The 26,328-nt window shown below is 44.5% G+C and overlaps 2 protein-coding genes; one reads left to right on the plus strand and one right to left on the minus strand.

Annotated features, from left to right (window-relative positions):
* Positions 1 to 227: 227 nt before the first annotated feature.
* GSTUM_00002541001 (uncharacterized protein) lies at positions 228 to 2,379 on the plus strand (the record flags this gene model as incomplete). Its single annotated transcript, XM_002836212.1, has 5 exons — positions 228 to 836; positions 968 to 1,421; positions 1,474 to 1,581; positions 1,637 to 2,208; positions 2,338 to 2,379. 5 exons carry the CDS (start codon positions 228 to 230, stop codon positions 2,377 to 2,379), a joined length of 1,785 nt encoding a protein of 594 aa, XP_002836258.1.
* Positions 2,380 to 16,152: 13,773 nt separating this feature from the next.
* Positions 16,153 to 17,680, minus strand: GSTUM_00002542001 (uncharacterized protein; the record flags this gene model as incomplete). XM_002836213.2 has 4 exons in its annotated part: positions 17,374 to 17,680; positions 16,531 to 17,276; positions 16,288 to 16,465; positions 16,153 to 16,233 (listed from the first exon to the last, which is right to left on the minus strand). The coding sequence occupies exons 1-4, from the start codon at positions 17,602 to 17,604 to the stop codon at positions 16,153 to 16,155; spliced, it is 1,236 nt and encodes a 411-aa protein (XP_002836259.1). The 5' UTR covers positions 17,605 to 17,680.
* Positions 17,681 to 26,328: the final 8,648 nt, after the last annotated feature.

Here is a 26,328-nt window from a genome sequence, read left to right on the forward strand (position 1 = left end):
TGCCTGTCGTATCCGTGATGCTTCGCCATTCTTGGCAGTAAATACGGGGCCATACCGGTAATGATTGTAGAGCACCAGCCAGGATATTGGTTCGGCCCGAGAAATGCGAAGTAACACAAAGTATCCCAAGGATAAAAAGATAATAATGGGGCTTAATACTGTACAGCATAAAAGACCAGAAATGTTTCCAAAAGACTCCAAGACAAGTCAGGCGTCTTGCAGCAGCAATGAACCCGGCAGCTCCCAACGAGACAGAGCTCCAATCCACTCAACCACCCGCTCGAAACCCCAGTCAAGAAACAATTCAGATTCATCCCACCTCGCCCAGAGTCCTCCAAAACGAAGAAAAACAACCTTTAACCAAAGCAGAAAAACGAGCAATATGGAGATACCGTGCCAAACTCCTAGTCGGCCTGATATTCCCATTCTTCCTTGACTCCATGGACACCACAATAATCGCGACAGCCCTGCCACATATCGCAACGTCCTTCAACCAGCTCACCCAGCAGTCGTGGATAGTAACATCTTTCACACTAACCTCCACCGCATTCATTCCGGCTTTTGGTCAGCTCAGCGATGTCTTTGGCCGGCATGCCACGCTACAGTTCGTCATCTTTTTAATGCTGGTAGGGAGCGCACTTTGTGCTGGAGCTCAGAGTTTTGAGATGCTGCTTGTGGGCAGGGCTATCACGGGGGTGAGTTCGGCGGGGTTGTTGGTTATGATGACGGTGATTTTGTCGGACAAGGTTAGTTTAAAGGATAATGCATTGCAGAATACTCTGTTTTCTCTGGTCGCTGGGGCTAGTTATTCCGTTGGGCCAGTTATTGGGGGGTGGGTTTCTGAGATCTCCAATATTGGAATTATCGGGTTTATGCTAACTTTAGGATAGTCAATTGACGAACGTATGAGCTTCTTCCAAGGTGGCATCGAGGGCGCTGCAGTAAATTTCTCGCTAAATCAAAGTAGGTAAATTGGCGCTGGTGTTTCGGCCTTTCAATACCAATCTGCCTCCTAGCACACATTGCCGTGCTTTTTGTCCTGAAGCCAGAACTTGTCAAAGCCCAACGCCACACTGATCCGGAAACCGGCGAGGAGTTATCAAAGCGAACGTTTACGCAGAAAATCTCAGTGATAGACTGGCCAGGATTAGCCCTCTTCCTAGTCTCTTGTATTTCGATCATCCTTGCTTTAACATGGGGTGGGGCAACATACCCTTGGGACTCTCCACAGGTCATTGTCCTATTAGTGGTAGGTGGGATGTTGTTCCTGGTGTTTGTCTGGGTAGAGTACTCGATGGAGCCGGGGAGGTGGTTGGAGAAGAAGGTACGGGTACCTGGGAAGCAGGCGATGATCCCGGCCCATCTGTTTTATGAGAAGGATATTGTCATTTTGGCTTTTTTGAATTTTGCGGGGGGCGCTGGTAAATCTTCCTCCTAATACGGGAATCCTGTAAGAGAGCTGACAATAGGTAGCCCTATTCGCAATGTTCTACTTCATAAGTGTCTACTTTGCCATTGTCGAGCAGTATTCCGCTAGCAAAGCTGGCTTGCAATTACTCTTTTACCTCCCGGGCATAGGTGGTAAGTCTACTTCTTCCCACTTCTCACCTTCCGAACTGACATGGAAACTCCCCAGCGGGTGCCTACTCGGCAATGTACCTCTGCAACATCAACCCCCGCACCACCTTCCCACCTCTCCTTCTCGGGCACCTCGCCCTCCCAATCTCCATTGGGATCCTAACCCCTGCCCTAAAATCCCGCAATAAATCCCTAATATACGGCATGATGGCACTCAGCGGCTTCGGAAATGGAATCGCCTCCATGCCCGTCCCGCTCCACGCGATCGCTAAGAAGCCAGCACACCTCGCCGTTATCGTCGGAACAATACAGTTCTTTGAGCCGTTTGGAGGAACGGTGGCAATGGCCGTAATGGGCTCCGTGTTGAATAACAAGCTTGGTCCATTCGGGGCTGAGTTTTCGAGGGGGGGCGCGGGCGGTGGGGTGAATGCCGGATTGGCGTTCGGGGAAGAGGTGAAGGAGGCTGTGAAGGAGGGGGTTGGGTGGGCGTTCCTAGCGATATTACCGCTTGTTGCAGTGGCGGCGGTGGTAGTGTTGTTTCTTGGGGATGTTAGAATTGATGAAGGGGTAGTGGTGGAGGAGATGGTTAGCGGAAGGGGGAGGAGGTGGGGGGTCAAGGTTTATTATGAGGTTTGTTGTTGTTCATTCGAGAATCCTTGAAGGGGTGTGATTGTTAACCGGCGACAGGTGACGAAGGATTGGATTGTAGGTTTGAAGAATGGCTGATGGGTGTGTAATGATTATATTACGATATTATAGTCTACTCGAGTAATGGTTGGGTTAAGGTGCATTGCCGACTAGAGGGCGGGTTGAAGAGTGCCGCATACTCAAGTAGGGTAGTCCAAAAATTAACTATTCCAAATTTAGTAATAGAGTAATAGAGTCAAGTACTGGTATTTGTTGCTAAGAGCACCTGAGCACAACAACATGCTGTACTGTACTAGTGTGTAAGCCACGATATCATATCATACCTCTTCTGATTTGTCAAAATTGCAGGGCACCCACAACCCTGAAACCTGACTTGAGCGTCGCGAACCAGCCCGGGCTGCGCAATAGCCATACGTAGTCACTCATCCACCAACTTCCTTTAAAAATATTCTTTTACTGCGCAATATTATTGCGGCCACCCAGCCGTCTGAAACTAATTACTAGCCTGAAAAGATATCATAGCCTCTTTTCTCGGGAATGGCTCCGTTTTTATCATGCACGAGGCGATATAGTATAATATCATATCATACTCCAAACAAAATGAGGTGTCTTGTCAGCCTTGCCCTCACTGTAGCAGTGGCACAGTACTGACTAAGCAGATCATGAGTGGATCACTCGAAAATTTAATGCCTTATTGGAAAAAACCTTTCACCAAAACATAACGTATTTCACCCAGTAATGGGTCACCTCCCAGTAATGGGTCACATATCTGCATTTTTGTACTCCACTAAAAACTGAGATTCTACAATCACATTTCAATTTAAGATTCTGTAATTCAACATAGGTCAAGAATTATAATAGATCATGACAATTACAAAATATGAAAGGTTTTAGAAAAGAAATGCCTTTAGAATCCAGTAGAGTAATATTACATGAGAATATTCTAGGTCTCAGCCAATGGTGACATTGCCAGTCCCCTATTTATGGAATAATTGATTAAACGCCTGGTAGATCTGTAGGGATGACTGCCACTAGAGCTGGAAGTTGCAGAATTCAATTTGGGTAACTATTGAGTGTAAGCAAGAGTTTTCAAAATAATAAGCATAATGAGACAATATACTTACAGCTTCATCTTTTTCTTCAGCACTAGATTCATCATTTGAACTTTCAGAAACCTCTGGGGTGACTACCTTGGGTATTGAAGCTTTGATTCTTTTCTGTGGAACCTCCTTTCTCTTACCCTTGGCTCTTCTCTTAATCCTTCCTGCTTTAGCTTTGGCCTGCTTTTGGAGATCATCCCTCTCACACTTCTTATACAACTCACCAAGCACCTTTGTATGAAGAAGAAGCCCACCTTTGATCTGCCAGTAGTTGGGCTTACTTGGCTGTATGGACTCCAGTTGTTTAATCGTTACTTTTTTGAGAATTGACTGAGTTTGAGCCTTTTCTGCAAGCTCAATTGCCTGGTGGAGTAAAACACTTGCCTCATCAAAATCCTCAAGCTCAACTGCCTTTTTTCTGATCTGATCAACTTTCTGAGCTCTACCATTCCTCCCTGTCAAGGGATGAAGACTAGAATATCTTGCTGAAAGAGGAATAGCTGAAGTGGTACTCAATTGTAGGTTTAGATTTTGAGGTACATGTTGTCGATTGAATGGGATCATTTCACTAGTATGCCAAGCAGACACTACATTTGTGGATGTCATAGCCTTCTCTCTTGCCCTCTGAAGCATTGGATAGAAGTCTCCCTTACGTATCTTCTAAAAGGGCCCATAGTTGCGTTGAAAGTCCTCAAGCTCTTGCCTGTAATAGTTGCCTAATGGTGAAAACAATCCAATATCCAAGGGCTGTAAGATATGCATTGTATGAGCAGGAAGACAGATGAGATGAACATTGTTTGTAAGAGCATGTTCAATAAATTCGATGTTGTTGACATGGGAGCTGTGGCCATCAAGGACCAGTATTCTGTATTCCATAATTCCATTTGCTGGATGTGAATGAGGTTCAAAGATTTGATCAAACCAATCAATAGCAATCTCACACGAGGTATATCCAGCCTTGGAGTAGGTGAAGAAGGCATCATTGTCAATCTCGTGGTTGATATTTGAATGGTGGCCAATGAGATGTGCTATAGAAGAGTGAATCATAAGAGGAGCCAATACTCTCCTATCACCAGCAACTCCTTTAATGGCTGTAACCCAGTCTCTCTTACCATCCTGCATTAACGTTGGATTGCATCTTCCAGTGCGGCAGAGAACGGTACCACCAGCACCTAATCCCATTGCAAACCCTTTCCCATCAGTATTCCAAATATTTTCTGGAAGGATATGATATCTGCTCTTCAATATATAAATTCTTTCAAGATGCCCCTTTAGAATAGACACATCTGTAGCTAGTACCCTCTGCTTGTCGATACTCTTGCCAACCTTGGTTTGAATACCTGAGTGTCTGAACAAACTAGTCAACCCACTCCTTTCTAATCTCAGCAACTCTTCCTTTAGCTTTCAAGATTTCATACACCATTTGTAGAACCTGTCTTCAGTGGAGGAGACTACCACGATCATCATAATCTTCAATCCTGTAGACAATGACCTTCTCCTCCAAGTGAGTAAGAAGTTGCTGGGTTTCATGAGCTGCTTTCTGAGGAGTTGTGCGACCTTTGAGATGATTCTGAAGTGTGGTATTAGAAACTCCATATAATTCAGCCAAGTAATATTGTAACCGGTATGGGTACTCAGTTATTGGTTTTGTTTTACGTTTTGTTTTAAGTATCGCTTTGATACTTGGTTTTGTTTTATGTTTTGTTTTAAGTATCGCTTTGATAGTTGGTTTGTTTTAAGTATCATTTGATACTTGGTTTTGTTTTATGTTTTGTTTTAAGTATCACTTTGATACTTAAGGAGTTTTACCAAAGTGTATCGATTGATACCTTTGATTAGTTTCGTTCATGCTAGACATGAACAGATTTATGTATTTAAAGACCGCCTTTTTCTACGATAGAAAAGGCAGACTTCGACAGACAGTATTTCAATATACTTGGTTGAACGGTTACTTCTTTGTTCCCCAGTACGTCCTCGAAGCCACCTTTGGTTCTCAGCTCTCGCCTCCTCTCTGGAAGAGCAGGCCACCTGCCAACTGTTGTATCTATTACCGATAACGTGATTAGCACCCTGCGAACACGTTACATTTTTTTAACCTCAGCAAGTGGTTGAGAACCTGTCCCCGGATTTAGGCCTGATCAACCTATCGATATCCACCTCAGAACACTAGCGGAGAGAAGCGGCAGAATCACAGCACATTCGGCTTCATCTCAAACCCAAGATAGAGTCTTTGATGACCAGGAGTGGGAAGCAAATCCCACAGCAAGACCTTACAAGAAAGAAACAATCCCGGCGCTCTGCTAAAGAGCTGGGCGATTCTGTAAATACGGAAGATACACAACCTCCCGGAGAATTTCCTTCTACTCTAGCAAAGAAGCCTTCCTTTGAACCTCCAATTGAACCCGAATCGAGTAGCGAATCAGATATGGCTAGCACAGGAGGAGGGCCTTCTGGAGGAGGAAAATCTCGGGCTAGGCTTGAAGAAGAGGAGGTACCCGCAGCATTTGAACCCCCTAAGTTTAAACTCCACCTCCCAGCGAAGTTCACAGGAGAAGGAAAAGACCTCAAACCTGAAGCTTTTGACTGATGGGTGACGGAACTCTCACACTTCCTACTCTTACAAGGAAAAGATGTGGAAGACCCTACAACCGGACTTATCATTGGATCATTCTGCGAAGGAAAGGCAACCGACGCATACCATCAATGCTATAAGGAATACAGCGGGAATGTAAGATTAAGAGGAACTACAGTTCTTGATTACCTGAAAGGACGATTCCAATTCTCTATAACCAATGACCTCCTATATAACAAATTCAACCAGCTCCAGCAAGTTAATGGAATGCATGTCAAGCGAATCACCGATGTGGCTACGGACTTGATGATGTATAAGGACTGAATGGAGAGAGGAAGTATCTCCAAATACATCCTGAAGCGACGATTCTACGACACTATGCACCCTACCCTCCAGCGAGAAGTAGAACCACTCGAGGAAGACGGCGATGATATTGCAGTAATAATTGCAAGAGCAGAACGAAAGGACGCCATTCTCCATGAGACCAAGGCCTACAAAACACAGACATCCTCTAGTAGGAATAGCCAGCCATGGCACAAAGCCTCCAGCAACTCTGAAGACGATACCCCACAGGTTTTCAAGAAGAAAACAAAATACTCCAAAGAATCAAGACGGCAGAAAGGAGAATGTTTTGAATGTGGAAAAACAGGACACATGGCAAAGAACTGTCCTACGAAGAAAGGGAAAGGAAAGGCAATTAAGCAAGAGGCATCGGCCAACAATGTTGAAAGCGATAATACCCTATCCAGCGAATATGAAGAAATCCATATCGGATATATCGATGTGGAATGCAATAGTGTTCGACCTCCGGCCACATTCAAAGCACACACCGCTCTGGAAGGTACTATTCTGATCTATAGTAAAAAGGCTCGAGTCCTATTTGACACTGGCGCAATCGGAAGAGATGTGATCTGTAATGCCTTTGTCTCTGTCCATGGACTCCCAACTCGAGACCTTAACCAACCCATACCAGTCAATATAGCAGTAAAGGGATCACAATCCACAAGCCATAAAACCTGTAGTGCGACTATTCGACTTGGTTCTGCAGTCCTACTCCCCCAGGAAATGCTGGTTGGAAATTTAGCCAAATACGATGCCCTAATAGAGATGCCATTCCTGAACCGCCACAAAGCTATAATCAGGTGTGGGGAATCAACCATCGATTTCCCAGATCAGCAGGTCAGAGTCTCATGCAAGCCAACAAGCGGAGAGTACCGAGCCGCAGTCTGAGAAGCAACTGCCCAATGACTATTGGATGAATACTCTGATGTTTTTCCTGATCAAATACCCGAAGAACTACCACCTATGAGAGAAGTGAACCACCACATTCGCCTCCGAGCCCCCTCTAATCTCAAGAACCAACCCACCTACTCTATTCCTGACGCATACAAAAGCCCACTTTGTGATTGGATCAACCAACAACAAAGAAGAGGAGTCATCTACGGGGCAGAAGCCCTAGGTGCCGCTCCTATGTTTGTTCAACACAAAGCAGATGGCAAAAGAATCCGCCCCTTGGTTGACCTTAAGCGACGGAACGAAAACACGGTTATGGACAGCTCCGCTATCACAAACCAAACCCAGATCCTAAATGCAGTTGGACGGGCTAGATTCTGAAGTAAGATTGACCTAAGCGATGCCTACTTCCAAACAAGGTTAGATCCAGAAAGCGAACGCTACAACAGTTTCAAAACACCCTTCGAAAGTTTCATTAGCCAAGTTATGTTACAAGGTGATATGAATGCGCCTGCCACCTTTATGCGAATTATGGAAAACCTCCTGAGCAAATACCTCCACCATTTTGTTTGGGTCTACATTGATGATATTCTTATCTTCTCGAACACCAAAATAGAACATACCTACCATATAGGTTTGGTTTGTACCAAACTAAGGGAAGCTAAATTCTACGCTAGCAGAAACAAATCAATCCTGTTTGCTGATAAACTCGATATCCTAGGGCATGTTATAGATGATGAAGGAATACATGCAGCCCCTGGAAAAATAGCCTGTTTAATGGAATGGTCGACACCCCAGAATCAAAAGGAACTCATGCGATTCCTAGGACTAGTCAACTATATTTCCCAGTTCCTACCACACCATGCCACTATGACAGCGCAGCTCACAGACCTTACCAGCAATGCAGAATTTGTCTGGACCCACACTCATGACCAAGCCTTTACCAACATCAAGGAGTTGATTAAAAACGCCAACGTTATTCAACCTATCGACTATAGTAAACCAGAACCGATATGGCTAATTACTGATACATCGGATGTTGGAGTTGGAGTATGGATTGGGCAAGGGGCCTCCCATGAAACGGCAAGACCGGCGGCATTACACAGCAGGAAGTTTACTAATTCACAGATGAACTATGGAACAACAGACAAGGAAGCCCTTGCTGTGATTGATGCTCTCGCCGCTTTCAACCACATCCTGATGGGCAATACCTTCACTATTGTTACCGACCACCAACCCCTCACTAATCTTAAAACAGAAAGAATACCTGGAAGGAGAAGAACAAGATAGATAGGTGAAATCAGCAAATACGATACAAAAATCATCTATACCCCGTGAAGAACAAACTATTTAGCTGATGCTCTCTCCCGCCTATATGAGAACCAAGATCTCGCAGATCCTCCTCTTGTTCATGACCACACAAGACAAAGCGAGGACAGCCCTGACGACACCTCCTATGAACAAGAACCATCGATGGCTACCGCCAGCTCTGCCACTCCCTCCAATCCTTTCTCTTACACTATGTACAGCGCTGCCGGAACGGAATGAGGAAAGGACATTGATGAAGAATGGAAAGACAATTGCACGCTCCGCAGCACACCTCCACACGAGCTTGAACAAAGCAGACTCCACTGGTCCCACTGTTATCATGAAACCTGCCCTTTTCACCAGACTGAGATTAAGTTCGGCAACAGATACCAGCGACCGTACTATATACCTATTGACGATTCCAAAAACACTAGCTTCGACACCGCCGAAGGAGCAGAAGAGATGATCGATGAAGATGAATCGACCCAACCTCCACATACCCTTAATCCTGTTCCAACATAATACCAAGGTTTTGAAGAACTCGATCAAGCAGCAGCCTACGTGGATGCAATATCCTATTTACACCCCCCACAGTCAGCCCCGCCATCCTCTCCTCCCATAATCGATTCACGACCACTATATGGTGGACCCTTACGAGTGTACAATAATGAAACCATTGTCTTGGTCATGCCCCCTACTATTCCCGAGCATCGCCGACAACTCTATGAAACCTTTGAGGAGGAGGAAGCCCCTATCGAACCAACAAGTGGATCTCTGATTGAGGATGAACGGGATGTTAGATCAACCACAGAAGAATTAACCTCATCTTTCTGAAGCCAAATGATAGCAGGATATCGCCATGATCCGATTTACTTCAAAGCCATAGATAGCTCCAGGCATGAAGACCTCGCCCCCTACAACATATCCAACAGAATGGTCTATACTAGTACCCGTTATGGTGAACATTGCCTATACATACCAAAAGGCCATATGTTTAATGGAATGACTATTAGAGAATATGTCACATCTGAGATTCACAACAAAGGACACCACAGTGCGGACCGCAACCTTCAATATGCCTCAGAATATGTTTACTGGCCTGAGATGCGCAAGGATTTCTGCGATTACGTCAAACAATGTGAACTCTGCCAGGCAAATAAGGAGCGAACACAACTACCTGAGGGAAAAGTACAGACTCTCCAACTACCATGTGAAATATTCGAATCCTATGCCATCGATTTCGCAGGACCATTCAACAAGTCCGCTGGATATGACACCATCTTGGTAGCTGTGGATCGATTTTCTGGATATACATGGCTCATACCAATGAAAGTTACCGATTCCTCCAAAGACACCTAGAATAACCTCCAACAATACCTGTTTACTCCCCATAGGTACCCCTTATCTATTGTCAGTGACGCTGATCCCCGCTTTACCGCTAGATTGTGGAAGCAAACCTTGACCTCCCTCGGAATAAACCACATTATGGCTGCCCCTGGACACTATGAGACTAATAGTCAAGCAGAACGAAAAATCCGCGAGGTTAAGACCGGAATTAGGAACATGATCAATGAACGACAAACCAACTGGGAACCAGCCCTAGTTGAACTGGCCGCATATATCAATGCCGGATTTTCAGATACCTTGGGAATGTCACCATACAAGGCAGTCTTTGGCCGTCAATACCCCCTCCTACCTACAACACTATTTAAGAACTCCTCAGTCCCTGCCTCTGATGACCATCTAAACCGCCATCAAGCAATTCGGAATGATGCCTTCCAAGCTGTTAAAGCTGCCCGATTCCGAAGCACCACTACTGCTCAGAAATGACGACGCAAACATGTCCCCATCCCACCAGGTGATACGCTCATGGTACATGGTAACATGTTTATTACCAATGTCGGACGCAGCAAGAAATTGCAACCCCGGTGGCGAGGACCCTTCAAAGTCTTATCTTTTGATGAGCATACAGAAAACTACACAGTCCAGATGGATGGATGTATGTACTGCCGCAATACTGCGGTCTTCTATACCTCTGCTGTCAAGCGATTCCACCCAAATGACGACGCCAAGTTCCCTGGAAGAACCCACTCACAACCTGCACCTATCATCATTGATAAGAAAGATGAATGGGAAGTTGAAGAAATCAGAGACCACCACCTTTGGCATGGAAATGATCAGTTCCTAGTCAAATGGAAAGGATATCCAACGAGCGAAAATAGTTGGAAACCACTGGAAGGACTAGAGAACGCTATGGATATGGTGAACGGATAGTGGAAAGATAATATGCCAAATGGATCCCTTCCCCCAACGATCAACTACATCACCATGTGCTGGACACCCACGATGCCAGAAACTGAGCGATGGCATGCAGAACTCGACGCAAGAGATGGATTTTGGGCGCCATACTTTGAGTCAGAATTCGAAAGCAGCGATGAGGAAAATCAAGCTATGGAGCAGGCTCTCGACAACCTTATCTAGTCACCAATCACCATCCGAATACCATAACGATGTCAAACTATGTGGAAGTCAATGTGAGGCTGCGACAACAGATTGTTGGACTGTTGTTGAACCGCGATGTTATCCAACTTGAAGACTACTTCGAAATCCTCTGGATAGACTGCTGTCCTGATTGCGACCATGCTTGGGTTGATGTACAGCGCGAATCTGGTATTTGTGACTACTGTGACTTACATTTCTTTGAGTCTAAATGTTTCCTTAGAATTTCCTCTTGCCCATGGTGTGACACTTATGACGAAGAGTTTTTGGCGGAAGCTGAAGCCATGAGTTTCTCAGAATCCGCTTTTGATGACTATTAGGTTTTGTTTGTTGAAACAGTTGTTTTGTTTTGGGGAATGTAACCGGTATGGGTACTCGGTTATTGGTTTTGTTTTACGTTTTGTTTTAAGTATCGCTTTGATACTTGGTTTATTTTAAGTATCGCTTTGATACTTGGTTTGTTTTAAGTATCGTTTGATACTTGGTTTTGTTTTATGTTTTGTTTTAAGTATCGCTTTGATACTTGGTTTTACTTTATGTTTTGTTTTAAGTATCACTTTGATACTTAAGGAGTTTTACCAAAGTGTATCGATTGATACCTTTGATTAGTTTCGTTCATGCTAGACATGAACAGATTTGTGTATTTAAAGACTGCCTGTTTCTACGATAGAAAAGGCAGACTTCGACAGATAGTATTTCAATCTACTTGGTTGAACGGTTACTTCTTTGTTCCCCAGTACGTCCTCAAAGCCTCCTTTAGTTCTCAGTTCTCGCCTCTTCTCTGGAAGAGCAGGCCACCTGCCAACTATCGTATCTGTTACCGATAACGTGATTAGCACACTGTGAACACGTTACAAACGTATGGAGAGAGCTGTATCATTCTCTTTGGCATTGATAGCTGCCTGAAGGCGATACTTCAGGTCAGGCTTGTTGTTTGGCATTGGTGTTATGAAACCTTTTTGTGAAATTCGATGTTGAAAGTGGTTGGTAGTATAGTATGTTAAGATTCACAGAGTCTAAAGTGAAAAAGATACCAAATCTTTAAAACTCTTGCTCAGCCTCAGATCTTACCCTACCCTTTTATAAATTATAGGCCTCAGGGTCTATCATCTATATTATAACCTGGAGAAATATTGGATATTTTGCAGCAGCTATTCTTTTTCTTTATCACAATTTGTTATAAAATTATAATATCTCACTTGCTCTATTTATAGATAATACAATGAAGCAAATACTTTAATATTTAGAAGGCTAGTTTGATACCCTGAAGGCAATCTGGAAATTAAATTAGAAGAAGATCTGATCATTTTTACATACGCAAATCAAATATTTGTCAAAAGAAACTGTCATGATAGTTTGACCCATTACTGGGGGGTGACCCATTACTGGGTGAAATACGTTATGTTTCAAGTTTAGGACCGCTAATGCTCACCATTTTAGTTCTCTTGGGTCTCCGGACTCCAGCGATCCGTTTATGAAAAAAGAAAAAAAAAAGATGGAAATTTTTTAAGTTTTATTGGTGACTAGAGAAGCCAAAGGCAGGGCAGAGAACACTAGCAAGGCATTATTATTGCCCCAAACAAGTTGAAAAATCATTACTCTAGTATACGTACAAAAATGTTATTTATTTTTTAAAATTACATTTTAAACCCGTTCAGAAAATAGTTTCTCATGCTTAATCCAGAGAGCTAAAAGTGTAGGTAAACACAACCATTGCGGCTGGCGTCGGATCCAAAAGTGTCACATTGTTGGTGTGAGGCGTGCGTCTACGTCTACTGGGTAGTCTTCTGGAACACATGCATATGTGTTTCCATTATGAGTAAAGTATTGCTTGGGATATAGGAAGTTGTCATGGTATCGTGGGAGACCTCTTGTGTGAGGTGGTCAGCGGGGTGTTCTTCCCGTCGGGATACAGTACAAAAGTCGCCGGGCTCAAATACTTTATGGAGACCCACTCCACCACCTCATATCGAGACCAAGTCCTCCCGTCGTATCATAATTGATAGTGCCGCCATCCACAAGTCTGAAAGTATCATACTCCACCAAATCTCGATCGGTTTCATAGGATATTTCGGGGATCTGATAACACATGTCTTCCAGTCAGTACTTTGATGTTTTAGTCATGCGTGCGCACTTCAAAGCTTAACCTGAATCTACCACACCTAGCGAGAGCATCTGCACCAGGATAATATAATCAGATCGAAGACGACCACTTAAAAAAAATGCTCGCTAGCAGTATCACGTCTCAAAGATCACCACACCATGGCTAAAATTGGCCTCCGCACATCCAGTTTTGGCGAAAAAAAAAGGAAGAATTTATGTCCGCTAAAGTAAAAGTGATCTACCCCACATCCCACACTCTCTTTATGCGTCACCCACAACCCCTTTAAAACCTTTTATGTACTGCGATCCTGGACGGCGGGCTATCGTCAAAGAACAACCTCCCCCCGACATACCCTTGCCATTCGCAATGATCCGCAATCCAAAACCCTGCCCAGGCAGCAGTCCGACAATAGACCCATCTCATCACCTCCCCGCACATACTCTCGGCAGCTTCCTCGTAAGCAAGGAGTTGGGTGCACCTGCTCCCGAAACGGTTCTCCTGGCGACACATTGCCTCACCGTACCTGTCCCTAAGGTTAGTCGCGAGCTGACGGACGTCATCGACACGAGGGGAGCCGGCGGTTGTGTCGCAGATGTAGGAAGTTTGCGCGGTGACGTTGTGTGGCGCGAGCTCGGGCATGAAGGAGAAGTCAACGGGTTTGGGGGTGGGATCGTTGATGATGGCCAGGGCCGCGATGGCTTCTGGGGTATCCCAGTTGGGTTCCGGGGGTGGGATGGTGAGGACAAGTCGGTTGAGCGCGAGGATGAGGAAGGCAATCTTTGTGGCGAACATTTTGTTTGTGTTTTGTGGATGCTTTTCAGGTAGGGAATGATAGTTGCGGCAGTGGTGGTGGTAGATGTTGGTCGCGAGTGGTTAGAGTAGGATTCGGAGAGGACCCTCCCGCCAATTTGTAGGCGTTCGTAGGCGTTAAGCCCTAGAGGAATTGTATGATATCGGACATTGTATGATCTGATATGATATTCCTTAGACTGTTGTATGATAACATCAACTGTGGGCTTACATAGGGCTTTGGGATCACAAGATATCATTCGACGAAATTCTATATTCACCTCTCCCAAAATTTCCCTCACCAACATAACCGATGTCATAATATATTCATACGTCAGATTCCGTAAGAATTCTTAATTTTTCAAGGGACCTATTAACTCCACCTATGATAGCAAATTAAGCAGGCATTCCAACCCTCATCACCACATACTTTTATCCACAGTTTACCTCAAAATTCACTAAACATGTCCGCTCCGATCCATGACTTGCGAAATACCGCACCCCATCTTAGGCCACCTAGGCCCGAAAACACTGTACCTGCAGGGCATGAGATTGCAAGTTCAATCCTAAAGTAAAGTCTTCACTCTAAGCACCCCCATTATATCGAACCTAACATCAACAGAGCAGGCACCCATCCGGAATACCGAACCCCACCCCCCGTCCATCCAATACACAGAAAACCAATTCCACACCATAGGATTTGTAAATATTCTCTTCCCACACAAATTCGAAAGCTCAGTCTACTTTCGGATATTTTTCCAGAGGAAAACTCTACACAATCTCGGTTCGAATCGCAGACCACGACATAGAAGACTTGAGGAATTGGAAGGAGCATTGCTTGTACAGAGATAACTCAATTTGTTGAGTTAACATGGTACTGCTATCATATTACTTCCGCACCATCCCGGCAGTAATACGTGAGTGGTACTACAGGGGATGGTGAAATATGAGAAGGCGCTGAGCCCGTTTGTGAAAGTATTGTGCAGTATGGAACAAGATCCCAAACACTTTAGAAAAATCTTGAGGAGAGGCAGTAAGGTATTAAAGAATCCGGGGAACCCGCGGGGGTCCGGGAGACACCACAATTAAGGCCGATTACGGACACCTAACACGTAGGCACTAGAGAAAAACTCTCTACAGGATCTCCCAAGCTAGCTAGCTTGATAATTGGACGCGCCTCCAACAATAACCCCAGTTGGTATCGCCACCAAATACCGTCTAAACATACCGCATTTGGAAGATCTGTGCATCCTGACAAAATCCTTACTTGTACCAGTACAATTGCCAACAAAATCGTCATCTTCACATGCGATCGAGAGCTGCTAATAATATTCGCGTGGTAGGGTCCGCGAAAAATAGTAGGGAAAACTTACCTTTCACAGACACGGACGGTTAGACGATTGTATCACTGCCATTAGTAACCTTCTTGGCTTGTTCAAGAGGGAGGAGTACGGGACAACATAATGAAGTTAGAGAAGTGAGTTGAAACAGACACCCCCCCCCCTTCACAAAGGCCACACAGTAGTCGGGGTTTGTGTTCCGGGTTGTTCACTCGATTTTATGTGACTTTCAACTAGTTGGTGCTGCGATGAAATATTTGTCGGCCTGCGAGGAGAATTATGTCAGGCCTTCTCTACCGGGTCAGGTATGATGTCACGGGATACGGCACGGCATTCCACTCGCTCAAAATCCGATAGTCCCATCACGGGGCGGCTGAAAACACACCCCGCAACTGAGGCCTAACCTGTAGAGTAGGAGGCTGCTCGTGAGGCTCCACCAGCAATGTGTATCAGATCTCATGGATGGTGATAACGTAGAACGGATTATATAAGGTTTGGTATAATTCCCATGATCAGTTGGCTCGTTTGTCGTATGCGGCACAGTATATATGGGGATGCAACCGGGGTACATCAACAGCCGGGCAGTGGTGGAAAGTACCTCATTCAACTGGGAGAGAACCTTATAGCAAGGAATACGCGTACCAGCACGCAAGCGCATATTCAGTTACTCAGTCTCATATGCCGATATTCCCCCTCACTCCTCCAATTGCGCTCACTTTCTCCCCAATATCACCAAAACGGCAAAACCTAAGTTCACGTTTAAAGCCACATAACTCACCTCTCAACCGAGTGAAAGTGTGTATTCCGTACTCCTGATCAGTTTTTGCCGCAACGCATCATAAGTGATATACAGCTCCGCATCTAATGCACGCTAACCGGTATCTGCAAACAAGCAATAATCAACCAGCCCGCCCCTAATCAAACAAACAAGCAAACAAAGACGCACACGCTCCTCTTTATTCCCTATTACAACCTGTAGCCTCACCCCCTAACCGCCATCTCCGAAGCCTTGAGGGAGACAACTACCACGAAGCAGATAATCGGGCTGATGGCGTATGACATCTAAGGGAATTAGCCCCCGTATTTAGAAGACGAGATATGGTAGAAAAAACCTACAGTCAGAAACCTAGCAACTGCCATTTTATCCTTCGGCGAATTCCCATTCATTTCCACTAGTGAACTCATCATCATAGCGGAAGGTCCAACGGGCATAAGCATCATGCTAAACCAGAGCACCGGGTCCTCGCCGAGCAAGTTATTCCTTGCGAGGCAGTACACCGCCGGTATGGCAACGCTGCCAGTACTCCCCATTAATCCCTCCACCTTATAGGCAAACAATTGAGGAAGAATCAAACTCACGCAGGGCAAAACAAAAACCTAACCCCCCAGACAAATGCAACCCCACGCTTGGGAATCTCACCAATTTCCTGCTCAGGATCAAGACTATCACATAACCGACTGCCAACGACAAACATCTGTAGCGCAGTGAACAGGTCTCCAATATTCGAGATAGAACTGGTCAGCCACGCACGGCACACTCCACCGTCCTCCATGTCTGCGAAAAAGGATTTGTGTAATGATGGAACCAACCCGATGAATGCGGCTACAATCGCGCCGACCAAGGGCGGGTTAACCATATCCCCGGCAAACGAGAGCGTGCTCTGGGCTCGTGTTGGGAGCTTGGTGAACTGCCTGTGGGCTGAGGACTGCACGCTGTGTACTCTGATCCTGACCAGAGCCGGCAACAACGAAGCGTTCTCATCACTATCCTGATCGCGTTGAGCTTCGGCATCGCGGCCGTTGGCGCTCTCGGACTCATTCTTGTCCATCAACTTTGGTCCAAGGGCGAACATGAGTGTGTTTGAAACCATAGAGTTGATAAGGAAGTAACTTTTCGCGCGTTCCACGGCATCCCGCTGGCCTCCGCCTGAAATACCCTTGAGAATCCCCGTCGCGGCGAGGGATTGCATGAGTAGGAGCGGTAGGGAAGTAGTATTATTGAAGGCAACGGCAGGAACTATCCAGTCCGGCAAATTCATAACTTTCTTTCCGAGGGCGCCAAGAGCTATGGAGGTGAATGTGTACACTATGCCCCAGACTATAAACTTGCCAATTAGTATCAGCTAACAACCTACGGAGGTATTGCGGGGTGCCGGATTCAGGGAAGGAAGGGAAGGAAGGGCAGGGCATCGTACTGAAAACCGGTGCGTAGTTCCCCACGCCCTCCAGCGTCAATTGCCGTCCAATGCTCGTTATCAGCAACGCTGGTAGGAACACGTCGACGCAGAGGCGAGATACATCTCCCACACTTCGGGGATGCACAAGCCTCAGCTTCGCCGAGAGGACTCCATACCCTAGGGTTAGCAGGACAGACAGCGAGGCTTGCAAGGCTCCGAGAAAAGACTGTTTCAGGGATGCTCCGGAATCCGACATATCTCGAATCAATAGACAGTCTCTTTGCAGTCTTGCTTGCGTGCGTGTTTTCTCGCTTGGTCGAGTGATTTTTCCGGATGATGTGTGATGTACTCTTCGGCCTGAGTTGGTGGTGGGGATTGGTTTCTTCCCCTTTTGCTGATGGGGAGGGGTGGCGTGGGAAGGACCTGGTGTTCCAGTTCTCGCTGGTATGACGTCATGGTGAATTAGAACGGGAAGACTGAGCTTCTCCCCCTGGATTTTTTTCTGCCTTAGCTGGTGCGCCGGGGTTTCGGTACGATCTTGGTGCAGCTTGGCATTAAAATTTGCTAAACCTTGTAGAACCATATAGCCATAAGGAGTTCGTCCCGACAAGAGAAGAGCTAAGTCTACCGATATATCCCAAGAGAGAAATGTCAGGAGTAGTGGGGACGGGCAATGATACTTTGAATATCATATAGTTTTATTATCCGGAGTGTACCGACAGGGTGGTTAGCGGAAACCTATCTGTCCGCTCAGTCACCACCACGGGGGGTTAAAGACCTTTCGGAACTTGTCCTAGCACAGAAGAGACTCTGACCGGAGCAAACCTGGCCGAACTCTACAGTGCTAGTACAGGTGCTGTCGGACTTGTGGATCGCTATCGATTATGATACTAAATATCACGAATTATCCCAACCAAACACATTTATTACGACTGGAGGACGCTATCTCGATATGAGGGGCATAGAGTAGGTCTCCATCGCGTATTTATATCCGCGGTTCATACTTGTACCGCATCCTGTGAAGAACAACGCCCCCCTCACCACGCTGCACAAGAGGCCTCCCATAGTACCGTACTCGACCACCAGTATTGCCGACCCCCTTCAAAGCGGTGGAGGATATCCGCACATAGCCAGTCGAAGAAGGACCTACCTAGCCCTAGTATAGCTAGCAGCTTACGAATCGGTACGATGACCTATTGACGTACTAATTTATTTCATTTAGTACGAACTTCCGTGATTGGTCGCGGTGGGTTTAGCTTAAGGAGAGTGTACGAGTATGATAAGAACAATAGGGGTATTCAAAGTTGAAAAACAAGGAAAAACAGAGTTTACTTTGTTGTCTCAGGTAAGCTTGGCTAGGCCAAAAATGGTTAATGGACGGTTGCATTACCATCCCATGCGAGACGAATTTTTCATGTTAAGACAGCAGAAAAAAGAACCATATCACATGTAAGAAAAGGGTAAACATATAATAGAGGAGTAAAAAGTGATTGATTGAAAAATAAAAAAAGTAAAAAAACAATAACAAGAAAGATGCCTCGGACCTTATACAAAGCTCAACTCACTTGTGAGTTACAAGATTTATGGCTTAATAATGCAATTTCTAGTATTCTTTTTATTTTCAGAAGATTTTCCCAGCCTATGAGAACAACTGATCAGCATGCATCGAGAACCAAGATGTCTAAGTTCCAGAGCTTACCATTGATCCGGAGGAAATATGCTAACCGAAAAAACTGATTTTTTCGATTGTTGGCCTGGGGAGTTTGGGAGAGGAGGAAAAAAACTGGACAGGAATACTAGACACAGACTTGGAGGAGGAAGGGATGGGAGAGGAGATTATGGCTGGAATTGAGTTGCTAGGACTGACTATAACTACAATTCAATATCTCATACCAAGAGTACCGATACCTTGTAGTGAGTATTTGTTCAACAATTATGTAAGTAGAGTCAAAAAATGAGAAAATAAGAGAATAGAGTTTTAATTTAGATAGATATATTCCATGTCAAGTGATTAGGTTATATCATTTTTTTGTATGACTCGAGAGTTATTTAATCAACTTGCCAATTTAATATACCTCGATCCTATCTTTCAAAACAATTCCAACAACTCCCCAGTTTTACACAAATCTAGTTAGTGACTACATAGTATTCGCTAGGCTCCTCTAGTATATCTACGGTTTGTAGGACAGCTCAGTTAGGGATCGGAGAAGGTACGACTCACATGTATATTAATCGCTGTATAACAGTATTGATTTGGATGCTACCCCAATTTGTGCAATAGTTAACTCCAGGAGGCTACAAATATTTTCAGACAAGAGCAGAGATTGAGGAGAGAAGTGGCTTTTCAGGATGTATTGAGTTCTTGGATGGGATAGATATTGTTCTTCAATATGCTCCGTCATATAACTGAAAGTTGTCATGAAAGTAACTTGGCATGAAAGAGGATTTCGCATGACACATGGTTATGAGTCACAGGTATGTTATTTTACACATATGACTCATTCAGGTCATATAATTTGTTATGTGTGGGATGTGTGATGCTTTCGCATATGGCTTAAATATGAGTCATGGGACATGCGCAGGGTGAGTATGCCTTGCGAGTGTGACTTGCGGGTAACCCTTGCGCATATGATTTATGTTTTGCACATGACCTCATTATGAGGTCATGGGTTTCGCGTATATGACTCAGTCGAGTCATATGACTTGTGTATTGTGTTATGATTGGTTTATGAGTTTTTGTACATGACCTTGCTATGAGGTCATGGGTTTCAAGAATGAGATCACTTTGGTCATATGACTAGTTTGTTATGATTTGGTTCTGCACATGTGACCACTTTAGGTCACATGACTATGGGCGGGAAGAATACTGTAGAAGGAGGCTGATGCGGCCAAGCAAGATAGGTTCTTCACGCTTTGTTCTAAGTACTTTTCCTACTTATTACTTTAACAAATACAAAACACCTTTACAATCTTTACTTTTATTGCAACGTTGTAGTTACGCTAAGAAAAGCTCTGCATGAAGACGAGTTAGAGAAAGCTTATAATAGGTGTTTTCGATAGAAGACAAAGGTCTTGTACTGTCGGTAACATAGGCAGAGGCCTAGAGCTATCGTAAGACAAAGAAAGAAGAAGACAGATAAGAGAAGTATCGTTCCCCATCACCAAGAACTAACTGTCCAAAGAAAGATCGTTACATTACAAAGCGTCACCTAGTGCGATGCCAAACGATACAAGACAGCATCTGTCAATCCAGATAGGGAAGGAGATATTGACATCGACGATCAAAACCTTAACCTAGGAGGATTCAGCGATGCCTTAGATGACTTCTCAGCAGAACCCTGGAGAGCAGCAAGCCCAGTAACACCAAAGAAAGGATCACTAGTCGATAGCTCTCCTGCAGGAACTCCACAACCCGAGAGAATGTCAGGATTAGCAGTACCTGGGCCACCGGCCCCAGCCACTCCAGCACCAGGAACTAGCATACTCGGAATGACTGAAAATCAATTTTTGGCATTTGTTGCAGCCACATGAAACACAGGACAAGGAAATGTCCAAAGACTGAAGGCAAAGGAGCCTGACACATATGAAGGAACTGAAAGCAAGCTATGAATATACTTAGCGCAATGCGAAAGATATTTTACTGTTAAGGGATATGGAGATCACCATGATAATATCAAGATTCCATATGTGAAATCTCTACTCAGAGGACTCACGGGACAATGGATCATGCCTTTCCAAGATGGAAGGAAGCAGAGGGAATGGGTTACATATGAAGAGTTCAAGCCGACACTCTACGAACAATTCGGAGATCCCAAGGCCAAACAAACAGCAAGACGAAAGCTGGAAAAACTCCACCAAGGAAACCAAACATTCTCAGCATACTGGAACGAATGCCGACTATTGGAATACGAGGCCCAGTTTGATAATGCTACTCTCTATATCATCCTCCTGAGAAACTGCAGCGAGAGACTCTGAGAGGCATGGGAAATCTCCGACCTGCGCTATACAACAGCAGAACGATTTGCAAGATGGGTGATCGATAAGGAAAGCAAACTAAACATGGTTTGAAGCAACTCGGAAAACACTATAGCACACAGGGTGGTCCAATTATCCAGGAATGTTGACAGGACCTTCAAACCGCAAGCAGTTCGAGGAAAAGGTCAAGCATTACCACCAGGTGAGCCAATGGAGTTAGACAAATCAACAACAAGACCGGCTCTGAACCTGTCTAAGGAAGAATATGCCAGAAGAATGAACGGAAAACTCTGCCAAAGGTGTGGAAAAGCAGGACATCGGATACAAGAATGCAGAAGCCGACCCGACAACGGATACCAAGGAACCAGAGCTGCTGGAATTAATCGTTTCCAAAATCAAAAAAGGAGCAACATTCACGAAATGATCGCACAAGATTTACCGGCAGAAAACGACCAGGGTCTACAGTAGACTGTGGTCTGGGAGACCCAAGATATGGACCAGGAAAACCTATCAAGTTAGTGAACTACTACACGGCACGTCACACGCAAAGAGGAGAAGAAGATGGAGATCATGTGATGATCAAAATGAAGATATACAACGAAGAAAATGAAGAAACAACAATATATGTAATGCGTGACTCCGGGGCTACCGAAGATTTCATCAACAAAGAAATATGTGACAAATACGGCTTCCACACTAAACAAGCGAAGAAAGCAAGACAAGTCTACCTAGTGGATGGAAAGCCAAGCACTATGGTTCCTATAACCCATACAGCGATAGTACCTATGGACATTGACAGGTATAGGAAAACGGCAACCTTTCACGTAGCAGATCTAAAAAACCATGAGATTTTCCGAGGAATGCCAGGGTTAACAAAGCATAATCGGACGATTGATGGGAACCAGAACAAGATGACCTTTACAGGTGAACTGTGTGCGACACAATCTCTCAACAGTTCGCCAGTGGTCTACTCGACACCGATAAGAGAAGTGGAAGAAGAAACTTTGCATGCAAAGTTCACTAAGATGCCGCAAGATAAGAGAGTCCGGATACAAAGACTAGACCAAGAGGCAAGAATGCCTACTAAGGGTTCCAAAGGGGCAGCAGGACATAACCTATATGTTAATGAAGGAATGAAGATACCTGCCAATGGGCGGGCAACGATAGTGACGGGAATAGCCATTGGACTTCCAGAAGGCACGTATGGACGAATAGCCCCCCGCAGTGGTCTCGCGGTCAAACATCGGCTCATGACCATAGCAGGGGTGATCGATGTCGATTATACAGGTGAAATCAAAGTGGGCCTGGTCAACCTGGCTGAAGAGGACTACCAAGTCCTGAAAGGCGATCGAATCGCGCAGTTGATAATCGAAAAAATAAACAAAGAGGATCTGCACGAAGTAGATCAACTGCAAGAAACAATAAGAGGAAACAAGGGATTTGGAAGTACAGACTAAAACCAGCCCGATACAACGAAAAATAGTTGAGATCAAAGAGATCACAGTACAAGCCTTTGGACGGTACTTTGGAAGAGGAGATACAACAGGAATTCTCAAATGGACATATGAAGACGAAAAAGCAGTTCTAGCGAAAATCAACATCAGCATGGAGCTAGCAATCCAGGATAAGAAATACTAAAGCAAAAAGCGATGGAAAGAATTGGTTCCTAAAGAATATCATCAATTCACGAATCTATTGCAAGAAGAGGAAGCTACGGAGCTACCACCTCCAAGACCAGGAATCAATCATGAAATTCAGCAGGACAAAGGCGAAAAAATGGGAAAAACAAAAGAGATTCCCTAAAAGAAGTTATACCCACTAGGAGAAGCAGAGCTCAAAGAACTTAGGAAGTACATCCAGTAAAACTTAAAGTGAGGATGGATCAGGGACTCTTTTGTGTCATTAGGATCCCCAATACTATTCGTCAAAAACAAAGATGGAAAAATGAGACTCTGCGTGGACTACTGAGCCCTCAATTCGGTTACCAAAAAACACCGATATCCACTACCCTTGATTGCACAAGCACTGGATAGACTGTGGTCATCAAAATACTTCACCAAACTCGATATCAAGAACACATACCACAATATACGCATCAAGGCAGGAGATGAATGGAAGACTACATTCGCCTCAAGATAGGGAATGTTCAAATAATTGGTTATGCCCTTCGGGCTAACCAACACACCGGCTTCATTCCAGAGATCAATCAACAAAGTACTTAATAAGTACCTCGACATATGTTGCATCGTATATTTGGATGATGTACTCATATACTAGGAAAACATACAACAATACCAAAAGGATATCAGCAATATCATGGCCGCAATACAAGGATCAGGAATGAACATCAAACCAACCAAATGCGAATTCCATAAGGAAGAAACGGAATACCTCTGATTTATCATCAATTGAAGTGTGGTCAAGGTCGACCCTGTCAAAACAGCACCTATATGGGATTGGGCCAAAGCAAACAAAAAGACAGATCTTCAATGCTTTATGGGATTCTGCAACTTTTAATAAAGATTCATGGAGGGATTTAGCAGGCTTGCAAAACCACTCTATAACTTTACAAAGAAAGAGAAGAAATGGGAATGGGGAGAAATGGAATAAAAAGCATACGATGCAATATGAACGCATCTAACATCGGCACCCATACTGGTTCATTTCAACCGAAACTGAACGACAATGATCGAAATGGACATCTCAAAATATGTATGCTTAGGCATACTATTGCAACAATGCAACGAGGGAAAATGGAGGCCAGTGTCTTACCGATCCAAGACAATGACCCCCACAGAGTGCAACTACGATGTTGCGAACAAAGAACTATTAGCGATTGTTCAAAGCGTTAAAGGAATAGAGGAGATACGTGTTGAACAAAGACCATCCAGTCCGAGTTCTAACCAACCACAAGACCTTGGTCCCTTTCATGACTACGAAGCAACTGAATGACTGCCAGATAAGAGGGATGGAACACCTCAGCAAATACAACTTCAAAATCGAAAACCAACCAAGCAAAGAGAGTGGAAAGTCAGATGCTCTCACAAGGATTGCAAGCGACAAACCACAAACGAAAGAAGCCAAAAGAATCAAACAAAAAACATAAGCACTATTACCAAAAACCTACTTTGAGGCAATGGAGGTTATCCAATTCACATCAACAGAGGAAAGGGAAATTGAGAATGCAAACGAGAAAGACAAAACAATTCAGGCAATAAGAGAAGCATTGAAGGAAGGAAAAAAGGAGATAAAAGGAATTGCTCTGGGTTTATGCCAATGGAAGAATGGAAATATATGGTATGACAGAAAACAATGGATCCCAGAAGAGGAGGAGATAAGCACAGACATTATACTACAACACCACGATATCCGAATGGCAGGACACAGGGGAACGGCTAAAGCCACGGAATTCATCACGAGTTCATTCTATTGGCCTGGACTCCGCGAAGATGTTAAACAATATGTCAAAAACTGCGACATATGCCAAAGGACGAAAACGGCTAAACATGCATCATATGGATTACTGAAATCAAACGAAGTTCTCAAACAATCAAGGGCAACAATTACTATCGATTTCATCACGGACCTACTGGTATTGGAAAATTGTAATAGCATCCTGGTCGTGGCGGATCGTCTGACCAAAATGAGTTATTTCATTCTGGTTAGAAAAGATATCAACCCGAGGGATTTTATACAAACAGTCTTCAGAGAGGTCTTTCGACTTCGCGGCCTCCTAAAGAATATCATTACCGATCAAGGAACCCTATTCACATCGGGACCATGGAAGAAAGTAACTGGAGAAATGGCGATACAAAACAGAATGAGCAGAGCGTTCCACTCACAAACGGATGGACAAACGGAATGGGTAAATGTGATACTCGAACAATATTCAAGGGCCTATGTCAATTATCAACAAGATGATTGGTACAAGCTATTATCTAAGGCCGAATTCACATACAACAATGGGAAACAAGAAACAATTGGCACAACACCCTACTTCGCAAATTACGGATAACATCCACAAAGTCAGACCACATATCATACGATTAATGATGTGATACCGGACAAAACCGATATGGGGAAACTACACGAAACATTACAATATGAAATGACTCAAGCACAACAATGGCAAAATGAACAATACGATAAGCACCGAAGATCAGATCCGAACATACAACCGGGAGATATGGTATGGCTACTTTTACGCAATATCCATACGACGCGACCATTAAAGAAATTGGACAACAAGAAAATAGGACTATTCAGGATATTGGAAAGAGTGGACAGCCGAGCTTATAAACTTGACCTTTCCCCCTCAATGCGAATACACAACAAATTCCACATCTCACTCCTCGAATTACACAACAACAAGTTTCCCTTACAAACACTTATTCCTCCCCCTCTGATCAAATTCGAAGGAGAACCAGAATACAAGCTCCACCAAATAGTCGATTCACGCTTCTTACACAGTCATCTCCAATATTGATCCAAGTAGGCGAGATATTAACCCTAACACGATAAAACTTGGTACTTCGCACACAACTTTGAAGAAGCATAAGATGCCGTCTCAACGTTCCACTAGCGATACCCAGGCACCCCCGGCCCAGGTGACGATCACGTTCAACCAAGTCAAAGGCGAGGGAAAGGCTTCGCGCCGTTGCAACAACACGAAGGCTGGGGCGATAGCCCACGCCAAACCACACCCACCAGTTCCGAATACTCATTCATGGGGCCGATCGACGAAGATTTAAAAGAAAGGGAATGAGAAGCGCAGCATAATGCCATGTCATGGATGGTATGCTATGATGATGGTTGCCGAACACATTTTGGCGACAATGAAGGCTTAGGATAGTTCCCGAGGGAATGTCAAAAGCGTGGCCCATGTCCGGACCATGTTCTGAAACACTGGCAACAATGCTGCAACAATGAGTGCAGGATGAACAGGGCACAGAAAATATCTGCGGGATTTTACCCGCAGAAGGATGGAAGCAAGAAAGAGTGGGAA

This window comes from Tuber melanosporum (assembly GCF_000151645.1).
Source record: "Tuber melanosporum whole genome shotgun sequence assembly, scaffold_135, strain Mel28".
Taxonomy (NCBI): domain Eukaryota; kingdom Fungi; phylum Ascomycota; class Pezizomycetes; order Pezizales; family Tuberaceae; genus Tuber; species Tuber melanosporum.